The sequence below is a fragment of the Phaenicophaeus curvirostris genome, chromosome 6 (assembly GCF_032191515.1).
Source record: "Phaenicophaeus curvirostris isolate KB17595 chromosome 6, BPBGC_Pcur_1.0, whole genome shotgun sequence".
Classification (NCBI taxonomy): domain Eukaryota; kingdom Metazoa; phylum Chordata; class Aves; order Cuculiformes; family Cuculidae; genus Phaenicophaeus; species Phaenicophaeus curvirostris.
In genome coordinates, this window is record NC_091397.1 from 54,796,178 (window position 1) to 54,815,191 (window position 19,014).

The 19,014-nt window shown below is 50.9% G+C and overlaps 3 protein-coding genes and 1 long non-coding RNA gene across 4 annotated transcripts in view; 3 read left to right on the top strand and 1 right to left on the bottom strand.

Moving 5' to 3' along the window:
- HOXA3 (homeobox A3) overlaps nucleotides 1-1,771 on the top strand; it is a 43,859-nt gene extending 42,088 nt beyond the window's left edge. The window contains exon 6 of the mRNA XM_069860229.1: nucleotides 94-1,771. Coding sequence (XP_069716330.1) covers nucleotides 94-863 — 770 coding nt within the window. The 3' untranslated portion in view covers nucleotides 864-1,771. The remainder of the gene's footprint in view (nucleotides 1-93) is intronic.
- A 2,507-nt stretch (nucleotides 1,772-4,278) lies between these two features.
- On the top strand, nucleotides 4,279-8,539 carry HOXA2 (homeobox A2). Its single transcript, XM_069860230.1, has 2 exons — nucleotides 4,279-6,429; nucleotides 7,318-8,539. The coding sequence occupies exons 1-2, from the start codon at nucleotides 5,943-5,945 to the stop codon at nucleotides 8,061-8,063; spliced, it is 1,233 nt and encodes a 410-aa protein (XP_069716331.1). The 5' UTR covers nucleotides 4,279-5,942; the 3' UTR covers nucleotides 8,064-8,539.
- A 34-nt stretch (nucleotides 8,540-8,573) lies between these two features.
- Nucleotides 8,574-12,318, bottom strand: LOC138722266 (uncharacterized). The gene is made up of 3 exons (XR_011337683.1): nucleotides 12,171-12,318; nucleotides 9,835-9,933; nucleotides 8,574-9,007 (listed from the first exon to the last, which is right to left on the bottom strand). It is a non-coding gene; the product is annotated as an uncharacterized lncRNA (long non-coding RNA).
- A 42-nt stretch (nucleotides 12,319-12,360) lies between these two features.
- Nucleotides 12,361-15,056, top strand: HOXA1 (homeobox A1). Its single transcript, XM_069860231.1, has 2 exons — nucleotides 12,361-13,228; nucleotides 13,673-15,056. Exons 1-2 carry the CDS (start codon nucleotides 12,604-12,606, stop codon nucleotides 14,029-14,031), a joined length of 984 nt encoding a protein of 327 aa, XP_069716332.1. The 5' UTR covers nucleotides 12,361-12,603; the 3' UTR covers nucleotides 14,032-15,056.
- Nucleotides 15,057-19,014: the final 3,958 nt, after the last annotated feature.

Sequence of the window (19,014 nt, forward strand, 5' to 3'; positions counted from 1 at the left end):
TAGAGCTAGAGGTTCTGGTGTTGTCCGCTGTTGTCTCTGGTTGCCATGTCTGGGTTTGCCATGCTGATTGTGTTCTTTGTGTGATTTACATAGGTGAGAGTTGTGCTGGTGATAAAAGCCCTCCAGGGCAAGCCTCCTCTAAGCGAGCCCGTACAGCTTACACAAGTGCCCAGCTGGTAGAACTGGAAAAGGAGTTCCACTTCAATAGGTACCTTTGCAGGCCACGAAGGGTAGAGATGGCTAATTTGCTCAATCTCACAGAAAGACAGATCAAAATCTGGTTTCAGAACCGCAGAATGAAATACAAAAAGGATCAAAAGGGCAAGGGCATGATGACCTCTTCAGGAGGACAGTCCCCAAGCAGAAGCCCTGTCCCTCCAGCTGCTGGGGGATATCTAAACTCTATGCATTCTTTGGTAAACAGTGTACCCTATGAGCCCCAGTCACCTCCGCCATTTAACAAGCCTCATCAAAACACCTATGGCATCCCTGCATCGTATACCACTCCTCTTAATAATTGCCCACCTCCTCAAAAGAGATACACGGGGACGGCAGCTGTGACACCAGAATATGATACTCATCCTCTTCAAGGCAATGGTTATGGGAATCCACATATACAGGGAAGCCCCGTCTACGTAGGGGGCAACTACGTGGAGACCATGACCAATTCTGGGCCTTCCATCTTTGGTCTAACTCATCTCCCTCATCCTCCCTCTGCCAACATGGACTACAGTGGGGCTGGGCCAATGGCAAACAATCACCACCATGGACCTTGTGATCCGCATCCAACATACACAGACCTTACCGCTCACCATCCTTCTCAGGGAAGAATTCAGGAAGCGCCCAAACTCACCCATCTGTAAAAGACAGGAGTAACTAAGTGGAACACCAAGCCCTCACCTTTTGGAAAGTACTCGTCCTTTCCCTCCCTGTTCCCACCCCCCATGTGCCTGTCCCTCTCCTTCTTGTTTCTTTTGTTTGTTTCGGTTTGGTTTGTTTCCTTTGGTAAAAGAGTTTTCTAGTTTATGTGACGTAGCAATATTTGTTGCTTGAATTGCTCTATAGTTTCACTAGTGGATATTTATCTTCTTGAACTGTAGCCTTGTGTCTCACTTTGGGAGTGTGCAGAGGCTTTATACTTTACCTTCTACACTTTTATCAAAACAGGGTATATGAACAAATTTTCTATAAAAGGAATTCTTAAATGTGAATTTGTTCGTACATGATTGATCCCACGGGGAAGCAATTTTTTTTATTGCACTTCTTTTAAATAGCGAGAAAGACATCAAAAGCGCTTGGACAGGGACTCCCTGGACAGTTATTAATACGTGTAAGTCTTTCAATGTGTGTATGCTGGTGAACATTCAGATTTATTTATATTTTTTGTTGCAAACATTGAATAATCTAAGTGTTTAAAATTTTATTTATCCCCATTTGTTCATATTTATATATATATTAAAAAAAAATCTGTACCCTGAATATTCAGGAGGCATTTACCTGGCCATATGTTAGGTGGCATAGCGGCACGCGTAGGAAATATCATCTGAAAGGAAACCATAACTCCTTTTATTAAAAGTGATTATAACGCTGATGATGATGATGCAATAAAATCTGGGAAAAAAGATCACGGTTTGGACACTTCATGCTTGTAACACTCAACTAGGCGGAAAGCGTGTGAAACCGAAAAGGCTAGGTTTGTTTTGAAAGTTATACATTCCTTGCTGCTCACGTTCTGAAAAAAAAAAATAAAGTTTTTATTCTGAATAATAAAGAGTTAAGAACACGTTCTTCGCAGCGCAGGGGAAGGGAGAGCCCTTCATGACGTGGGGAAACTCGTCTGTAAACTCACACGAGGATCCTCTTGCCCACCCGAGGGCCCGGCGACGCCTTTTCAGCGATTCCTAGGCAGGGAAAGGGATATTTTTTTTTTTTTAATCTTCCTTCCAGCGGCGGGGGGGGGGGACCGTGTCCGCGGGGAGCGGCCCCTGCGCCCCGCGGGTCTCTGCGGAGCTGCGGATAAAGCCCCGCGTGGGCGCGGAGGGGCCGCCTCGTCCCAGGGGGAGCGGGGAGAGCCGAGCCCCGACGGCGTTTGGGGGCGAGGATGGGGGAGAGAACCCCCCATCGACCCCCAAAGGCGGCTGGGGGCGGGGGGGGGGATGCCGAGCGCCGCCGCCTCCGGGAGCGGCTCCTTCCATCCCCGCCGCCAGCCTTTTCGCTTTTCCTCGAAGATGTTGCTTTTGTCTTTTAGATGTATTTTAATTATTTATTTATTTATTAAAACCGGATTATTTTTCATTTTATTTTGGGGACGTTTCAATTTTTTTTCAAAAAAATTTTTTATTTTTTTTTCTGAGCCGCCTTCCTTCCCCACCGCAGCCTGAGGCCGTGGGGGAGGGGAGCCTCGCCCTCCATCCCTTTCTCCCTCCCTTCCCACGGGGGTGTGGATGCGTGTCCGTTTGTCTCGCAAAAGAAGGCGGTGGGGGGCACTCGGTACCGCAGAAGCGGGGGGCCGCCCCGACCCCGAACGGGCACCCGCGGAGCCCTCCGCGCCCAACCGGCTCGAGGTGGCGGGGGGGAAACCCTCCAGCATGTGCTTAAATCCGTTTTTTCCTTCCTTTCAGGCGAAATGACCGTAATTTTTAGATTGAAACTCGAAAGAGAAATCAAAACGGACCTTAATAGACTAGGTAAAATATCCCCCCGCGCGTTTATAAAGACATATTCCTGCGTTGTGCAGGCAATAACGCACGCTGCTCACCATCTGTATCTTTTAGAGCACAGAAAAAAATGTCGCCATTTTGGTCTCCTGCTGAAATATTATTAATCTTTGGGCTTTATCTTGTTCCCAGAACCATCCTCGCCTGATGCTGAAACGTGGTCGCGCATCCATGAATCTATATAGAGCTTTTCTGCATAAATTGATAAAGCATGCTCAGTGCAAGTATATTTATATATGTATATCTAGATATGTAAGGAAAGGTTCTGTAGTCTGATATTTTTCATTGAAATCTGATTATTACCCGATACAGACCGACGACTGATTATTATTTTATAGGCGAAGGAAGCATTTTTTGCCACATTGCAAGACGTTGCTCGTTTCAAATGAGCGTCCGTATTAAATTCCAGCCGGCCCCCCACCCCTCGAATCGCTTAGATTAGATACAACAAAAGGTAACGGTACCGTCGGTGATTCCTACTGCCTGGCTCCTTTAACACCACGAATTACATTTAGGAAAACGTTCAAAGAGAACCAGTTTTGCGTTTTGTCCGCCTCCCACTCCGAATAATTTATTTCATTTTTTTTTATTTTGCCCCCTTCTTTCTAAAAACCGTATTCAATCCCTTTTTTCGGAGCCTGTAGGTTGCAAAGAAGTTGTATTTTCTAATTTAAATTTCATCCAATTAAAAGGTACCTCTGGAGGGAGAAGTAATTGATTTGCCCAAGAATTTCACATTCCCTCTTCCCCTCTCCAAAGGTTTTGTTCCAGGTGGTTTTTGTATTAGACTGACCACAAGAAACAAATGTGCAGAATAGAGACACCCACACAGGTTTTACTCACAAAGCCTGGTTAAAGTCCAAACCTCTCTCTTTATTATTTGTCATCCTGCTGTTAATCCCGAAATTTTCCAGAGAGGGGGGGGAAAAGAAAAAAAAAAAAGAAAAAAAAAAAAAGGAAATAAAAAGAAAAGCTCGACCCCAAGGTAGGCACTGAGAATCAAAATAAAACCGGACTTTTCCCACAAGCAGCCCAGTCCTCTGGCAGCATATTTTAAAAGCAGCTTTTTTCCTTGTTTACTTGGGTTTCTTGCTCTGCCTCTTTTCTCGGCCACATTTGATCTTGGAAAGAGCAAGAAGCTTTAAATGTGTTCTTAAGGGCCAGGAGCTGTCAAACCTTTTGGCGGCCAAGATTGATCGCGCGCAGGCACCGCCAGAGCTTTGTTTGGACTAAAAGCAAGAAAATTAAACCCCTCGCATTTTTTTTTTTTTCCAACAGCATCGATATTTGTAAGGCATCCCTTTTGAGGGATTAAATGACAAGTCTCGTTCTATATTTTATTTAAACAAGCAACCTCCAAAAAGCCCATTTAAAGCCTCCCAGCCCCTCCCCTCCCCCTCTCTCCAATGCCTTCGCAGATATGCTACATCTTGTGGGTGCATTAAGTTAAAACCGATTTTTAAATGCGGTCTCGACGCAGACTGATCCGCTGAGTGCTTGGGGTCTTGTTTTCTACCCCCCTCCCTCCTTTTTCTTCTTCTTTCCCCCCCCCCTTTTTTTTCCCCCCCTTTTGATTACGAAGACGCTTGCCGACCCCTCGTTGGCAGCTCCGAAAATCAAGCAGGAAGGCACCGCAGCATCGCTCTGGGGATGCTCCCCGGCTCCTGGAGGACACGGAGAGCGGCGTGGAAGCTCCTTCCCCCCCCAGCGCACCCCAATCCCGAGAGGAACCCCCAGCCCCGCAGCGAGGAGAGCCCCGTCCGGGCTGCCCAGGGCGGCTGGGACCGTAGGAGCCTTCAGGCTGATGCTTGTGGCCATCATCGCTCTCCAGCTCGCCTCAGCCTGGCTGGAAAACTGTGCCCAGAGCATCAAATATTGGGGACTTGCCTCGACTTAGCAGGGGCGGCTGGCGACGGCGAGAGCCAAGCGTCGGGGGCTAGTGCCGTCCCTCAAATCTCAGCGTTCTCACCCTGCCTAGCCCCGTGAAAACAAACCCGCTACCAGCCCACATATTTCCTGCTCATCGAAAATACTCACCAGACCCAGCCTACTACGGTTATTAAGCAAATTATGCCAGCGGACGGGAGTATCGTTTGTAAGCTAAGGCACAGGATTTGGATTTTTTTTTAAAGAAGAGGCAACAGCCAGGCGCGTTCGCAGCCTCGCGATTTGGCTCGCCCAGAGAGGTGCTCCTAGGGTTATGTTTTACGGTCCAATCCCGGGAAGCCAACTGGAGAGGGAAGTCATGAAGCACAAGGGCTGCTGCCTGTGTGACTCTTCCCCTAGAAGCAAGGTTAAACAATGACTCGGCACCGGCGGCTGATTATTCTCCGTACTGTACACCCGGTAGTCACCAAAAGAGAAAAAAAGGCAAAGAAAAATTTAAAAAAATAAAAGGGGGAAAAAAAAGAGAGAGAGAAAAAAAGGAGGAAAATCAAAAAGACAAAAAAAAAAGCAACTAACCACAAAAAAAAAAAAAACAACCACGAAAGGGAAAGGAGCCCATCGAGGCTGAGTCGGGAAGGAGAAACTAGTTTTGGAGGAAGTACTATTTCCTAGGAAAAAATCAAGACCCTCTGTTTCAGAGTCCTGCCTGGGTGCAACTTCTTATGCGGGGGCCTGGCGGTGTCAAAACTTTGAAGATTAATGGATTACTTTGTTAATGACTCAAGGCGTCAGATTGCGGTGCTTAAATGATTTGTGAGGTGCAAAGCGTTTTCCTGACAGTCCCAAACAATGAGAGGAGAGTGCGCGGGTGGAGGCGAGGGAGGCAGCAGGCTGCAGGACAAGCAGCCACACACACACACACACTCACACACACACTCACTCACACACTCACACACACTCGCAGCCTCTCACACAAATATATCCACGCACACGCACCCTCCCCCCGACCCCCGATCATTTCAGATTCGGACGCCAAGGGGATAGATACTCGAGATATCATTTCCCTCTTTAAAAAAAAAAAAAAAAGTGTAAATAAAGCCTTTCTGGCCCCCAACGAGGCGTTCCTTCCCGACTTTTTTGGATCAATCAAACAGACAGTGGCTTCTTTTGATTAAAGCCCAAATTGTCATTGGGCAGAGGCAATCATGTGACAGCCAATTCGGTCCAATTTCAACCTTGTCTCCATGAATTCAATAGTTTAATAGTAGCACGGTCCCCATACGGCCGTAATCAGTGAATTAGAAAAAAAAAAAAAACCCACCCCACCAGCGATCTTCTATGCTATATTTTTTTCTCCTCTCTCTCCTTTTTCCTGGGCTCTCCCGCCCCCCCCCCCGGAGCCCCCTGAATCCGAGGGAACTTTTTCTCCGCGGGGGCTGCCAGTGGAAGGCCATGAATTTCGCATTCGAGCGAGAGATCGGGTTTATCAATAGCCAGCCATCGCTCGCTGAGTGCCTGACATCTTTTCCCCCTGTCGGTGATACATTTCAAAGTTCATCAATCAAGAACTCGACGCTTTCACACTCGACACTGATTCCTCCTCCCTTCGAGCAGACCATCCCCAGCCTGAACCCCGGCAGCCACCCTCGCCACAGCCGCCCCAGGGCGAGTCCCCGCGGCCGCAGCGGCAGCCCGGGCCCCGCCGGCGCCCCGCCGCCCCCGGAGTACCCCTGGATGAAAGAGAAAAAAGCATCCCGGCGATCCTCGCTGCCGCCCGCCTCGGCCTCCTCCTCAGCCGCCGGACCCGCCTGCCTCACCCACAAAGGTCAGTCAGTCCCAAATCCTCGCCGGCAACCTCCTTCTATTTTTTTTTTATTTTTTTTAAATTAATTTTTTTAATTTTTTAAAATTTTTTAGATTTTTAAATTTTTTTTTAATTTTTCTTTTTAAAAATTTCTTTTTATTTTTTAAATTTTTTAATTTTTTAAAAATTTTTTATTTAATTTTTTTTATTTTTTTTTTTATGGCTCCCCGCATCATCCCCCGGCTTCACCCCTCCATCTCCACTTCCCACCCCCAAACTTTCCCCCAACTTGCCCGACGCGGGGGATGATTTATTTGAGTTGGAGCTGACCTCGCCGTCCTAGACGTTGGGATATTTGACAGTAATGAAGAGTGATAGATTGCTCCCGCTCAGCTAAGCAGCTGATGCATTAATTATAAATCGCGCTATGGCTAATATAAAGTTTGCCGCGGTGCGGGGAGGTCGGGGAGCTGGGAGGCAGCGGGTTTGCGGAGGTGGCCGAGGGGCGAGGGGCTCCGGGGGCTCAGCAGAGCAGCACAATGGGGTTTAGAGCATCCAAAGGCGGCCATTTTGTTGCAGTTGCTGGTTTATGGTATAGGGACATATAGATCTAGACACAAACGTGCGGAGAGAGCGCTCCCTCCACCCCCCCGGGATGCGATGTGCTCGGGGGCTGAAATTCAACCCGTGCATTTATCTGTTTTGGGTGCGGGAGCGGGTGGTTTTGCTTTTGCTGCTCTGGTTCTGATGCTTTGGGTGGTGGTTTTCTTTTTTTTTCTTCTTTCCTTTCCTTTTATTTTCTTTTCTTTCCTTTTATTTTCTTTCCTTTCCTTTTATTTTCTTTCTTTCTTTTTTCTTTTCTTTCTTTCCTTCTTTCTTTCTCTTTTTTTTTTTCTTTCTTTTTAACAGACCCCCTTGAAATCCCCGATAGCGGTAGCAGTGGATCTAGGCGGCTGAGGACAGCTTACACCAACACGCAGCTTCTGGAGCTAGAGAAAGAATTTCATTTCAACAAGTATCTCTGTAGACCAAGGAGGGTTGAGATCGCAGCCTTGCTGGATCTGACTGAGAGACAAGTCAAAGTCTGGTTCCAGAACAGGAGGATGAAGCACAAGAGGCAGACCCAGTGCAAAGAGAACCAAAACGGCGAGGGGAAATTTAAGAGCCTAGAGGACCCCGAGAAAGCAGCGGAGGAGGAGGAGGAGGAGAAATTCCTCTTCGAGCAAGCCCTCAGCAACGTGTCCGGCGCTCTCTTGGAGAGGGAAGGCTACTCTTTCCAGCAGAATGCCCTCTCCCAGCAGCAGGCACCCAATGCGCACAATGGCGAGTCCCAAACTTTCCCCGTTTCGCCTCTAACGAGCAATGAGAAAAATCTGAAACATTTTCAGCATCAGTCACCCACTGTTCAAAACTGTCTCTCAACAATGGCCCAGAACTGTGCAGCTGGCCTCAACAATGACAGTCCTGAGGCCCTAGATGTCCCTTCTTTACAGGACTTTAACGTTTTCTCCACAGATTCCTGCCTACAGCTTTCAGATGCAGTTTCCCCCAGTTTGCCAGGATCTCTGGACAGTCCCGTAGATATTTCTGCTGACAGTTTTGACTTTTTTACAGACACACTCACCACAATTGACTTGCAGCATCTGAATTACTGAGAAATTAAAGACGTCCTCTCCAAGGGTTCTGCTTTCTCCTCTTTATTCTTCCTCTTTATTTTCCCGTGAATTAATTTTCCCCTCTCCTCCCTTTCCCTGGTCAGTATTTTCTGTTTATTACCTCCCTCTGCTGTGCCATTTTGCTGTTTCTTACGAAGTTTTAGTTGTGTTCAATTTTAACCTAGCCACATTCTAGGTCCTTCTATGAAAGCAATATATGAGGTCTGTAAGAAAGTGATCATATAGGGATTGTATCTTCACTTTCTTTTTATTTTTGTATTGCATTAGGATGCGTTGTCATAAGTATTTTTGGTAGAATAAATTCTTGTTTGCTACAAGGAGCTTTCTCTTTTTTTCTTTCTCCCTCTCTTTCTCTCCTTTCAAGACTGATAACACGACGGGTATTTCTCCCCTCCCTCCTACTCTGAATTTACTAATAACCGAAATCCAACATTCTGACTACGAGCTGTCACCTTTTGGCAATTTAGGACATCTATTAGAGAGAAAAAAAACGCTTTCAAATTCTTTATTGCAAGCTCTCCCAAGGAAAAAAAAGAAACCAAAGAAACTAAAACCATTCACAGCTTTGATGGAGACCTCTTCCTTTTAATGTATAAACGTAGCATCTTATCTCCGTGAGGATACAAAGCTTGGAAATGCTGAGCTGTAACAAAAGCATGAACGAGCACTTTCTCTGTTACAGGGAAAACACGAGACTCAGTAGGATAAGCGTCTCCTGCAGAAACTAGCCTGTTACATACACGAAAGGCTTTTTTTGGGGGGGGAAATAATCCCGGTTTTCTTTTGGTTTGTTTGTTTGTTTTTTTGAAGTCGTGCTCAGTTGCCAGCAAGCTGTTTCAGCAAGCATATCTTAAAAAAAATCAGAGCTCACAGAGAACACGCTTGGTTACTTCTCCTGTGCTGAGCGGTCCAAGAAATCAGTCCTGGAAGGAGAAGAAACGGAAAAGTTAGTGGCTGTAAAATCAAAAGGGTGGCAGGAACGCAAGGGGTAAAAAAAAAAAACACGTTTAGGGAGGAATCAGCCCCTCACTCGATCCTTTCGAGGGGAGAAGCGGGGGGGCCACGGCTGAAGTTATTTTTCTGTTTAAACCTTTTCGCAGGCGAAGGATCGATAACGAAAAGGGGAAAATCTGACTGTAAAGTTATAAATTTCCTCGGGGCTCCTCACCTTCCGTTTGCGGCACAAACCACGGGGCTAGCGGCGTTGCGGGACCCCAAAGCGGAGGGGGAGCCCCGTCCCTGGGACTAAACCCGAGCAACAGATGCCGTCGGGGCTCTGCGCTCCGGGGCCGGGGGCGACCGCGGCTCCGTGTGAGCGTGTTTCATGACACAAGCGAATGGGGCTTGAAAGGGGAGGGGGTTTATAGCCGGGGTTCTGCTCCCCGTTCACGCGGGGAGTGTTGTCTCTCGGCTCTGCAACACGTTGTGGAGCCGGGGTGCGTGGGTTATAGCTGGAAGGGCTGAAGGCAATTCTTCCGAAAGTCATAAATCAAGCTCTTTCTATGAATGAGGATGTCATCAAAGAGATCAATTGCAGGAACACATGCACAAATAAAAATCCTCTTACGTATTTGCCGGGGCTGGGGATCCCCGTCTAAAACCATTAAGTGAGAAGGCGTTTAGTCATAATTCATTTTTATTGCTCTTTTAAAACAACAGCTTGGCTGAGCTGCGGGCGCTGTGAAACCTCGGCCCTGCTTCTTGTCCTTTCTCCTCCAGCCCTGTCCCTGCGGAAAGCGAGCGGCCTTACCGGCATTTTAACCCCTCTGCCACTGGGTTAAATTGGAATGGAACGTGCACGTATGGCTTGGGGTTTCTTTTGTGCCCGGATTTCTGGATGCTGACAACGCTAAAAAAAAAAAAAAAGAAAAAAAAAAGGAAAATACGCTGCAAGATTCAAACTTCTGGCAAACACCACTTAAATAAATGGGGGGATTCATCCATCAGGAGTCGCCTCCAAGTCTCCCGGTGAGCCCTGGGGCCAAAGAAGGGGCACACTCCCACGGAAAAGCCCGAAGAGCCGGGGTCGCCTCCTCGGTCCCAGTCCCGGGGCAGGAAACGTGGAGAGGAGCCACGGAGGGGCCGGGCTGGAGAAGGGGCAGCAGCTCCCCTTCTCCGGGCTGAGGAGGGAGGGGAGGATCCTCTCTGCTCCGGCCCTTCTCATGATGTTGCCCCCACGCACAGTACAGGCAGCAAAGCCCCAAAGCCCAGCCAGAGAGACAATGCAACAAAAGAGACAATGGCACGAAAAGGGAGGAAAAAAAAAAGAAAAAAAAAGGATTTCAGGATGCCGGAGATTGTGAGAGAGGTGCTGTGATTCGGCAGTATTTATGGGCAAAATGGATCTATTTATAGTAAAATAAACATTTTTTTTTCTTAGCCGGTTGAAAAGACACTGAAAAGATGCCAGCTCTTTAATTGGTAAACAGTCCCAATGGCCTGCCTTTTTCCCTCTGCTTTATGCAGTATTTACCACAACTGGTTTACAAGAATGAAATGGATGTGTTTACAGCCATAAGCGCAGCCAAAATAGTTGCAGTATAATGTCATAAATGCCTCTGGGGTGTTGTTGTTCTTGTCTTGCACCCCGCCCCCATGGAGTTCAAGAAACCGAACCTTTCCAGAGGGCCTTTAACCATATGTGTCTGTGTAGTAAATAAGAACAAATAGAAATATCGTGGTGGAGAGAGCAGCCCTTAGGTTTTGGCCGGCAGCAGAGAGACTGTAGAGGTGGCACAGGATAAGAGGTGACCTAATAGCAGCAGGAGAGCTGTGCACCTAGGAGAGGATGTTGTAGTTCATGTGGGAGGGAGGAGCTTGAGGGTTTGTGTGTGTGTTCGTGAGCAGAGAGTGGTGGCGGGGTAGAAGAGCCTTTTGGATTTAAAACCAAGCGAGAACCGAGCGTGAGAACAGAAGGACGTGGAGGCCGGCTGGACGTGCACCTGCAGAAATAGAGGGGGCGAACCCTCCTGGGATTGGTGGCGGGAGATATGGCTTTCCATCCCTCTGTCCCTGAGATTATCGTTTCGCAGGATGCCTCTTTGCAGCTTGGTGGTGCCGCAGACGGGTGGGTGCCCCGGGACGGACGGATGCCCGGCCTTTACCTCGCCTTTCCTTTTCCGCATACGTAAACTGAACATGAGGCTGCAACCCACATCCCACCGCCCTCCCTCCTTCTCTATCCACGGACCCTTTTTTTTTTTTTTTTTAATCCGGTCGGAGCGGGGAGGGGTAGGTTTGTGTCTATGCAGAGCGCGGTTCCCAAGGGTCCTGGGGCCGCCTGTGCCACTGGCCATCTGCCACCTCCCAGAGAAGCGCAGGGACAAAGGGCCCTGGGCTGCGGGTCCTGCGCCTCCTGCCGCTCCCCAGCCCCTGCCCCGGGCCACCTCCCCGCACAGCCGGGCTGCGACCCGCGGCTCTCCGGGCATCCTTCCCCTCGCCCGGTCCCCGGGCGGGCGGCGGAGGCGCCGCGGGGACCCAGCAGATGGGCTGCGGAGCCCCCCGCCCCGTCATCCATCCCCCTGTCCCCGGCTCCTCCTCCCCTGCCCCAGCCCCGGAGCCCGCCGGAGGTGCGGGGGGAGCAGGGATGCGGGGCCGGGAGAGCACAATGCTCGTCAGTCCCGAGTGCCGCTCATTTCCATGTTAATGTCCGCGGCCGCCTGGTGATGCGGCTGGACAAGCCCCTTTAACTCTTGGCGTCGCGTCGCGCTGGGATCGCAGAGGGGCATGAGCCGGTGACATCTCTCGATCCCATACCCGTCCCCATCTCAACCCCACCTCCACCCCTATCCACACGCATATCTTCGTCCTCGTCTCCGTTCTCCGCTTTACCTTCACGCCCGTCCCTATCTTCATTCCCATTCCCACAGCATTCCCCGACCGTATCCACGGTCCCATCCTCACCGCCGCCCCTAGGGGTGATGCTCTCAGCGCCGCCCCTGCCTCCCTTCCCCCCCAAGCCCCCTCCCCGCTCCGCGGGTCCCCGGCCGAGGGCTGGAGGCGGGGTGGGGGCGGCAGGGGTGCCCAGCGCCGTCCCGACGGAGCCGCCGGCGGCGGGGGGCGCGGGGGGCACCCGGCAGCACTCACCCTGGAGGGGACGGGCCGGTGGGCTCGGCGGGCCGGGCGCAGCCTCCAAGTCTCTCTCCTGCCTTCCCCTCTCAGCCGGCGGGCGGGACCCTGGGGGCGGCGGGGCCACAGCCCGGCCCCCCACCCCCCCTCCTCCCCTTTCCCCCCCTCCCCCCCGGGGGGCCGCCGCCTCCCTGCCCCGCGGTGCCGCTTCGCGTCGCGCCGTCGGAGCGCTCGGCGTTTAAATGCCCCCGGCGCGGCGATCTATCAGCGGCGGGAGCCGGGAAAGTCCCGCAGGCGCCGCAGCCATTGGCTGCCGCCCCCCACGTGCCTCCCCGCTGCCCGCACCTTCGTGTCATTTTCCTGCCGGCCCCATGGAGGAAGTGGGAAAGTTGCCGCGGCCCCGCCGGACGCTGAAGACCCGGTGGCGGCGTGACGGAGGGACGCGGCGAGGATGAGCTCCTTCCTCGAGTACCCCGTCCTGGGCGGGGAGCGCGCCTACCACCCCGAGCACGGGATTACAACTTTCCAGCCCTGCGCCGTCAGCGCCGGCAGCTGCGGCGGGGAGGATCGCTTCCTCGCGGGCCGCGGGGTGCCCGTCAGCCCCCACCGGCACCCCCACCCCCCCCCTCCCCACCACCACCACCACCACCCCCCGGCGCAGCCCGCTGCCTACCAGCACCACGGCGCCTTGGGGGTGTCCTACGCGCACCCCGGCTGCGGCCCCACCTACGGCGCGCAGGGCTTCGGGGCGCCCTACAGCCCCTACCCCCTCGGGCAGGACGCGGAGCTGGGGGGCGGCTTCCCCCCCTGCGCCCCCGCCGTCTACTCGGGGAGCATCTCCTCCTCCTCCGCCGCCGCGCAACACCCGCACCAGGGCTACGCGGGGGCCCCCGCGCAGTACGTGCCTCCCCCCTACGGGCAGGAGCAGCAGAGCCTGCCCCTGGGCACCTACAACCATCCCCTGTCCCCCCTCCACGCCGGCCCCCGGGAAAACGCCCGCTCCCCCTCCGCGGAGACCTCGCCGCCGGCGCAAACCTTCGACTGGATGAAAGTGAAGAGAAACCCACCCAAAACAGGTCAGTGGCTGGCGGGGGTTGGCGGGGGGGGGTGGGTGTCGGGGCGGGAGCCGCTCCTGTCTGTCTGTCTGTCTGTCCCTCTCCGCCGTGGGTACGGGAAGGCGGCGCGGTGCCCCGCGGGGCGCTGGGCGGGTTGGGAGCCTCTGGGAGCGGCCGCAGCCGTCTGCCCGCGGCTCTGGAATCCAGCCCCGCTTATCCCCGACTCCCCCTCTCCGCCTCTCCCGCGGTCATATTTCTTGTAATTCATAAACCACTTATCAAGTTCCCTCTGACACTAGAGGCTGACTCCGGTTTAGCGCCTCGCACTCCATCACTCACCCCGCCCGGGGCTTCCCCCTTATCCTAAGAAGTTTCTCGCTCCCTATCGCTTAGCCCGTGTGGACATATCGATTACGTCGCCTATAAATCATTTGCGCTTACTTACCGCTGCGTGTCCCCTCGCAGGCAAGGTTGGCGAGTTCGGCTTCGTGGGGCAGCCCAACACCGTCCGAACTAACTTCACCACCAAGCAGCTCACCGAGCTGGAGAAGGAATTCCACTTCAACAAGTACCTGACCAGGGCCAGGCGGGTGGAAATCGCCGCCTCCCTCCAGCTCAACGAGACGCAGGTGAAGATTTGGTTCCAGAACCGGCGCATGAAGCAAAAGAAACGGGAGAAAGAGGGGCTGCTGCCCATCTCCCCCGTCAACCCCGCGGGCTGCGAGGAGAAAGCGGCTGAGGACTCCTCGGACAAGTCCTGCTCGTCTCCCTGCAGCGCCTCGCCCGCCTCCTCCGCCTCGGACACGCTCGCTGCCTCCAACTGAGCCCCGACGTGCCCCGACGGCCGCCACCGCGATGCCCCCGTCCCCGCGGCTCGTGGCCGTTCGCCGCGGTTCTCTCGGTCCGTCGGTCTGTCGGTCGGTCCGTCGGTCGGTCTCCCCTAAGGAGGTCCCGGCGGGGCCAGTCCCCCCCCCGCGGTTCCACCACCCGCTCGCTTCCCAGCTCCTTGGTGCCAAGAGATTCTCTTCCGAACCCTTTCTGCCCGAGGAGCCGTGTGGGCACAGGCATAAAGTTCTCCCTCAGCTGCAAGGACGCTCCTCTGAGTTTCCCTGAGGTGGTCTAAGGTACATAACCTCATGGAGAGATGCACTATTGCAAGCGTTTACACGACTAATAGGACTTTCATCCCCTTAATTTAACGTATTCTTCGTTGGTGTCTATGAGTTTGTTGCTTGTAAATACTTTGTCCCAGAGATTTATCTTTTTACAGATTTTTTCTAGAAATGACATTTCAATTATCAGGTTAAGCAGGGTGAGTGCATTCGCCAAACTGGATCCACTTTTATATTGGTAAAGTCGATGCCCGTGTAAAGTAAACGTCTTAAGCTCAAGCAGATACCTCAAAAAAAAAGCAGCGTTATTTCTTTAAATGTGACAAACAAGGCTTCAATTGCACTAGGTTTTGTAAACCTTACCCGGTGTGCTTGCCCCCACCCCCCAAAACTGCTGGATTATACTCAACCGAAGGGTATAACTATCCAAAGGACCTCACCTCTTCGTATTTTCACATTAACCCTCCTTTAGACTCGATGTCTTTTCAGCCTACTTGTGAATGTGACAAATGGCCAAATGAATGTATAATTTCTGTGGTTGGTGTCTGGACCATTGCATGACGCGCTGTGCTTTGCTGTACTGCGGGTACACTGAGTTCTATCAGTTGTCGTGTGTGAGAGCAAAATGTCCTCCTGATTTTCTGTACAATCATGAAAGGCTCTGGGATTCCACTGGTGATGGAAGCCAGGGCAGGATTTACGGGTCCTTATAATGTCTGTAATAAATATATTCCGCTTTCAGGTAGCCCTCGTCTGCCTACCTCTGCGTGACGTCAGAGCTGAGTCACTGACTGGACTCAGCGGTTTGGTTTCCCTTATTTTCTAGTGCTCGGGCCTTTCCACGGGAGAAAGGGAGGAAAAGTTTCCCAGCGTTACCCCTCATGCACTATTTTACCAGAGGCAGAACTCCAAATTCCCATCCTGACTGACAACGCCAAACTTCTTCCTTCCCTATGCTCAAATAACATTATTTTTAGAAAATATAAGGCCTTCCTCTGTAACTGGGAGGAATTTATGATCCCGATCTATTTCTAAGGCACAAACACGAGAACTTCCTGGGTCAAGTGCTAACCTTTTCACCTCGGGATGGATGCTGACACTCGCATAAACAGAGCACGCTTCAAAAGCCGAAACTGTCTTCAGCCAGTCTCTCCTCACATCGCAGGCCCCTCGCCAAGGGCTGCACTTTTAATTAGCCCAGGCACTGAGCTGGTTTGGTTTCTCTCTCCCCATCCCCTCCCCAGGCTGCCATCCCCACCGGCTGGTGGGTGCCAAGGTGGGACAGATCTCCCAGGTGCCTGGCAGGGTGCTTCTGTCCTTAATCCCAGCCCATTTCCCATCATCACTTAGAATCAGAATCATAGAACAACCAGGTTGGAAGAGACCCACCGGATCATCGAGTCCAACCATTCCTATCAAAATGATTTTTTATTTTTTATTTTATTTTTTTTTTTAAAGAGCAAGTTCTCTCAGGTAAATATAAAATTTCCAAGAGGTGTCAATTGAACTAGGGGTTGAGGTCGATGGGAGAGCGCGTAGGGAGAAACCGTGTGCAGGAGGGAGCAGAGACGCGCTCAGCTGGACGGAGGGTTGCCTCACGTCATTCTCCTCTCGAATTTGAGCGCAACCAACGCGCATCATCTCCTTCTCCCCGCTCCTGGGTTGCTCCCGGCGCTTTGCGGGATGCGCAGGGAGTCAACGAAGTTTTCTTCGCTTTGGTGTCAACAGAGACAAGCCCTGATCTGCAAGTCGCGGCGGGCATATCAAGAGCTGAGCTATCTGCAAGGGAGCAGGGCTGGCTCCAAAGGCTCCCGCCGATGCCTCCAGTTCTTTCATTTCCTCGCCTGCCATATACTTTACCTTTTGTTTATTAGTGTAAAGGCACAAAGCAAAACAGATGGCCTTCTTCCAGAGCCTTGGATGTGTTAAAGTGGCATTTGCATGCCAATGAGGGCATTTCAATATCGAAATCTGGATCTCAACATTGCTGGAATCCGGATCTGCAACCCGGCTCCCCCGGTGTTGACTTTATGGGTTAGAAAGAGTGGCCATAAATTATAACCTAAATGCCAGAGACAAGACCCTTGTCAGTGCTCCAATCTGAGGTGAGCGATTCATCGGCAAAGAATCCCGTCTCCTTCCAAGCCCAGACCCTGCGTTATCTAGTTTTCTTTTTTTTCCCCTGCAATCCTGATCGATTTCAAGCAAAGACACCCTAAAACTCGCGATCCTGACCCATTTAATTAGCGTTATTATTATTTCGATACGAATTATTTCGGGTCAGGGTGTGTGGGGAAGAGAAATTAAAATCTCTTGTTTGCAGTTTCTAGCTCAAAAATATCGCTAAAAATATCACAGCGAGCTGTGGCCTGATGGAGATACTAATTTGTCCTTCAGGTCGTAGAGATCCTCTTGGTTTTACACCTCTTAAAATTTGTTTTGTTTTTTCTCTCTAGAGTCTGAGGGGGAAAAAAATAAAGGAAAAAAAACCCAGCACAAAAAAAATAATAAAAAAAGCAAAGCGCGTCCAGATGTCAACCGGAGTTTAGCATCTTCCTATCATACTTAAGGCCATTTCTGCTGTTCACTTTTAAAGTTTACTTTTGGAGGCTATTGAGATGCTCTGGTGTTTTCCTCTGGGGCAATCAGATTGAAACCGATCAATATTTACTCAGTCTGAAAGGGCTGTTGAAAAGGCAGCTAACAACAAACTGCTTAGCTGCTCTCCCCTCTTTAATCTCAGGTTCACCGAAAGTTCAAGCAGAAATGAATTCGGTGATGGGTCACTTTAGAATAAGTCCCAGTGGTTAATCGCGCAGCCTTGGTAAAGGCGACAATTACAGAGTCATCCCTCTCCCTCTCGCTGTCTCCCCAGCAGCGGCAACTTATTTTTTTTTTTCTCGTTTTTGCCCAGCGATTTTTATTAAATCTTGGCCGTTTTCCGCTGTTTTGCGGCATCTCCAGCCGGTCCCCGCAGCGAGAGGCACCGCGGCTGCGGGAAATAAGCCCTCCTGCAAAGGATCCAGCGTTTTTATGGGGCAAAGGGAGGGATGCTCGGGGCTTTCTCCCCGACTGGGGCTGGAGGGAGGCTGGAGGGGGGCTGGAGGGGGGCTGGGGTCGCGCTCGGCAGCTGGAGGCGCTGGCGGATCCGCGGGGCTTTAACTCCGCTCTCCATCCTCGACGGGAAAAGATTAGAGAGAAATCAAGGCAAAACGCGCTGGACGTCGCTGCTAATTGCAGGGACTCTCCAAAGGCCAAAGTTCACGTAATCACCGCATAAATGAATCCTTAATAGGGATTTATTAGCACCTCTCTAATGGCAGCTCACGTTTGGGCTATAGACCCGAGCGCGTTATCACCGGGAAATTGCTCCTCGGGAGCTGCCTCCTCCCGGTACCCGGGAACTACGGGGGGACCCCGGGCTCGAAAGGCCCCGCGGAGGCGCCGACCTGCGCGTCGCAGCGGGGAGGTGGGGGCTGTGATGTTGTTTTTTTTTTTTTTGGAAAAGGAATAGTTTCATTTTTTTCTTTTTTCTCGCTTAAGCCTTAGGAGAAAGATTTCTTGTTTGTTTTCCCTTAGCAATTAGCGCTGTGCGGTCGCAGTAAATTAGTAACCGTTAAAAGGAAATACATAAATAAATAAATACTGTATGAATAAATAACAATACTATATATATATAAATAATTTTATTTCCCTTCTTTCCTTTCTTCCTTTCCTTTTTCCTTCTTCCTTTCCTTTTTCCTTCTTTCTGTCTTTCTTTCTCTCATTTTTTCTCTTTCTTGTCTCCTTTTTCCCTTTCTCTCTTTCCAAGGCAGACATTCTTTTTCTCCCCGAGGCACACTACTTGGCCGACTTTCACTGTTAAACGTTATTCTTTTATGGTTTACGTGTCATAAAATATTACAGGTCACAGTTACTCCTGTTTCAGACCCAGAAAGACCATTGAAATCCATGGGAGCTCTAGGAAGAAGTCGTCTTCCCTCGCGCCTAGGAATTTTGGGGCAAACTTTGTTGATTTTGATCATGCGAGGAGTCCTCTTAATCATTCGACTTCAAAAGGATCACACAATTCAGTAATACGAGCAGAAATTGGCCCGGAAAAAAGCTTCTGGACTATTTTTTTATAGAGCAGCGACATATTTCAAGCATTTGCTCCACACGGAGAATGTTTCAGCCGTGACTTTTACAATCGTTTTGGCTTTCCGATCTGCTTTCCTTCTCGTAAAGCTAAACCAGGACTATCGATTCTTATAAAAACGTGGCCGAGTAACGATCAGCATCGGTTACGATGAAACCAACAGCCAGTTAATGACTTCTCCGGGTGGTCAGCTCATAAATACAAACTCAGCGTGTTGCGAAATTCTCCCTCGTTCCAGAAAGTAAAATTAGCAGTAGAAAGAAATCAAATAAAACCAAATAAAAGCCCCAAAGAGGCAGGTCGAGCAGACGCGAAGCCACAGGAAATTTTGTCTATGTTCACATGGATCTAAGATGTGGCGGAGCCAGCGGGAAGCGGAGGAATTAGGAAAAAACACAGGGGCTCATGGAGTGTTTCTCTCGCAACAGTTGTAGGATGTGTCCGAGCGGTTGGGAGCCGGGGGACCGCCTGCCCTGGCTCTTTGCATCCGATGAGCTTGGTTTTGCGCGTACGCGCTTGTGTATTTTCTAATTCCAACCTACGCGGGGTTGGAGCTC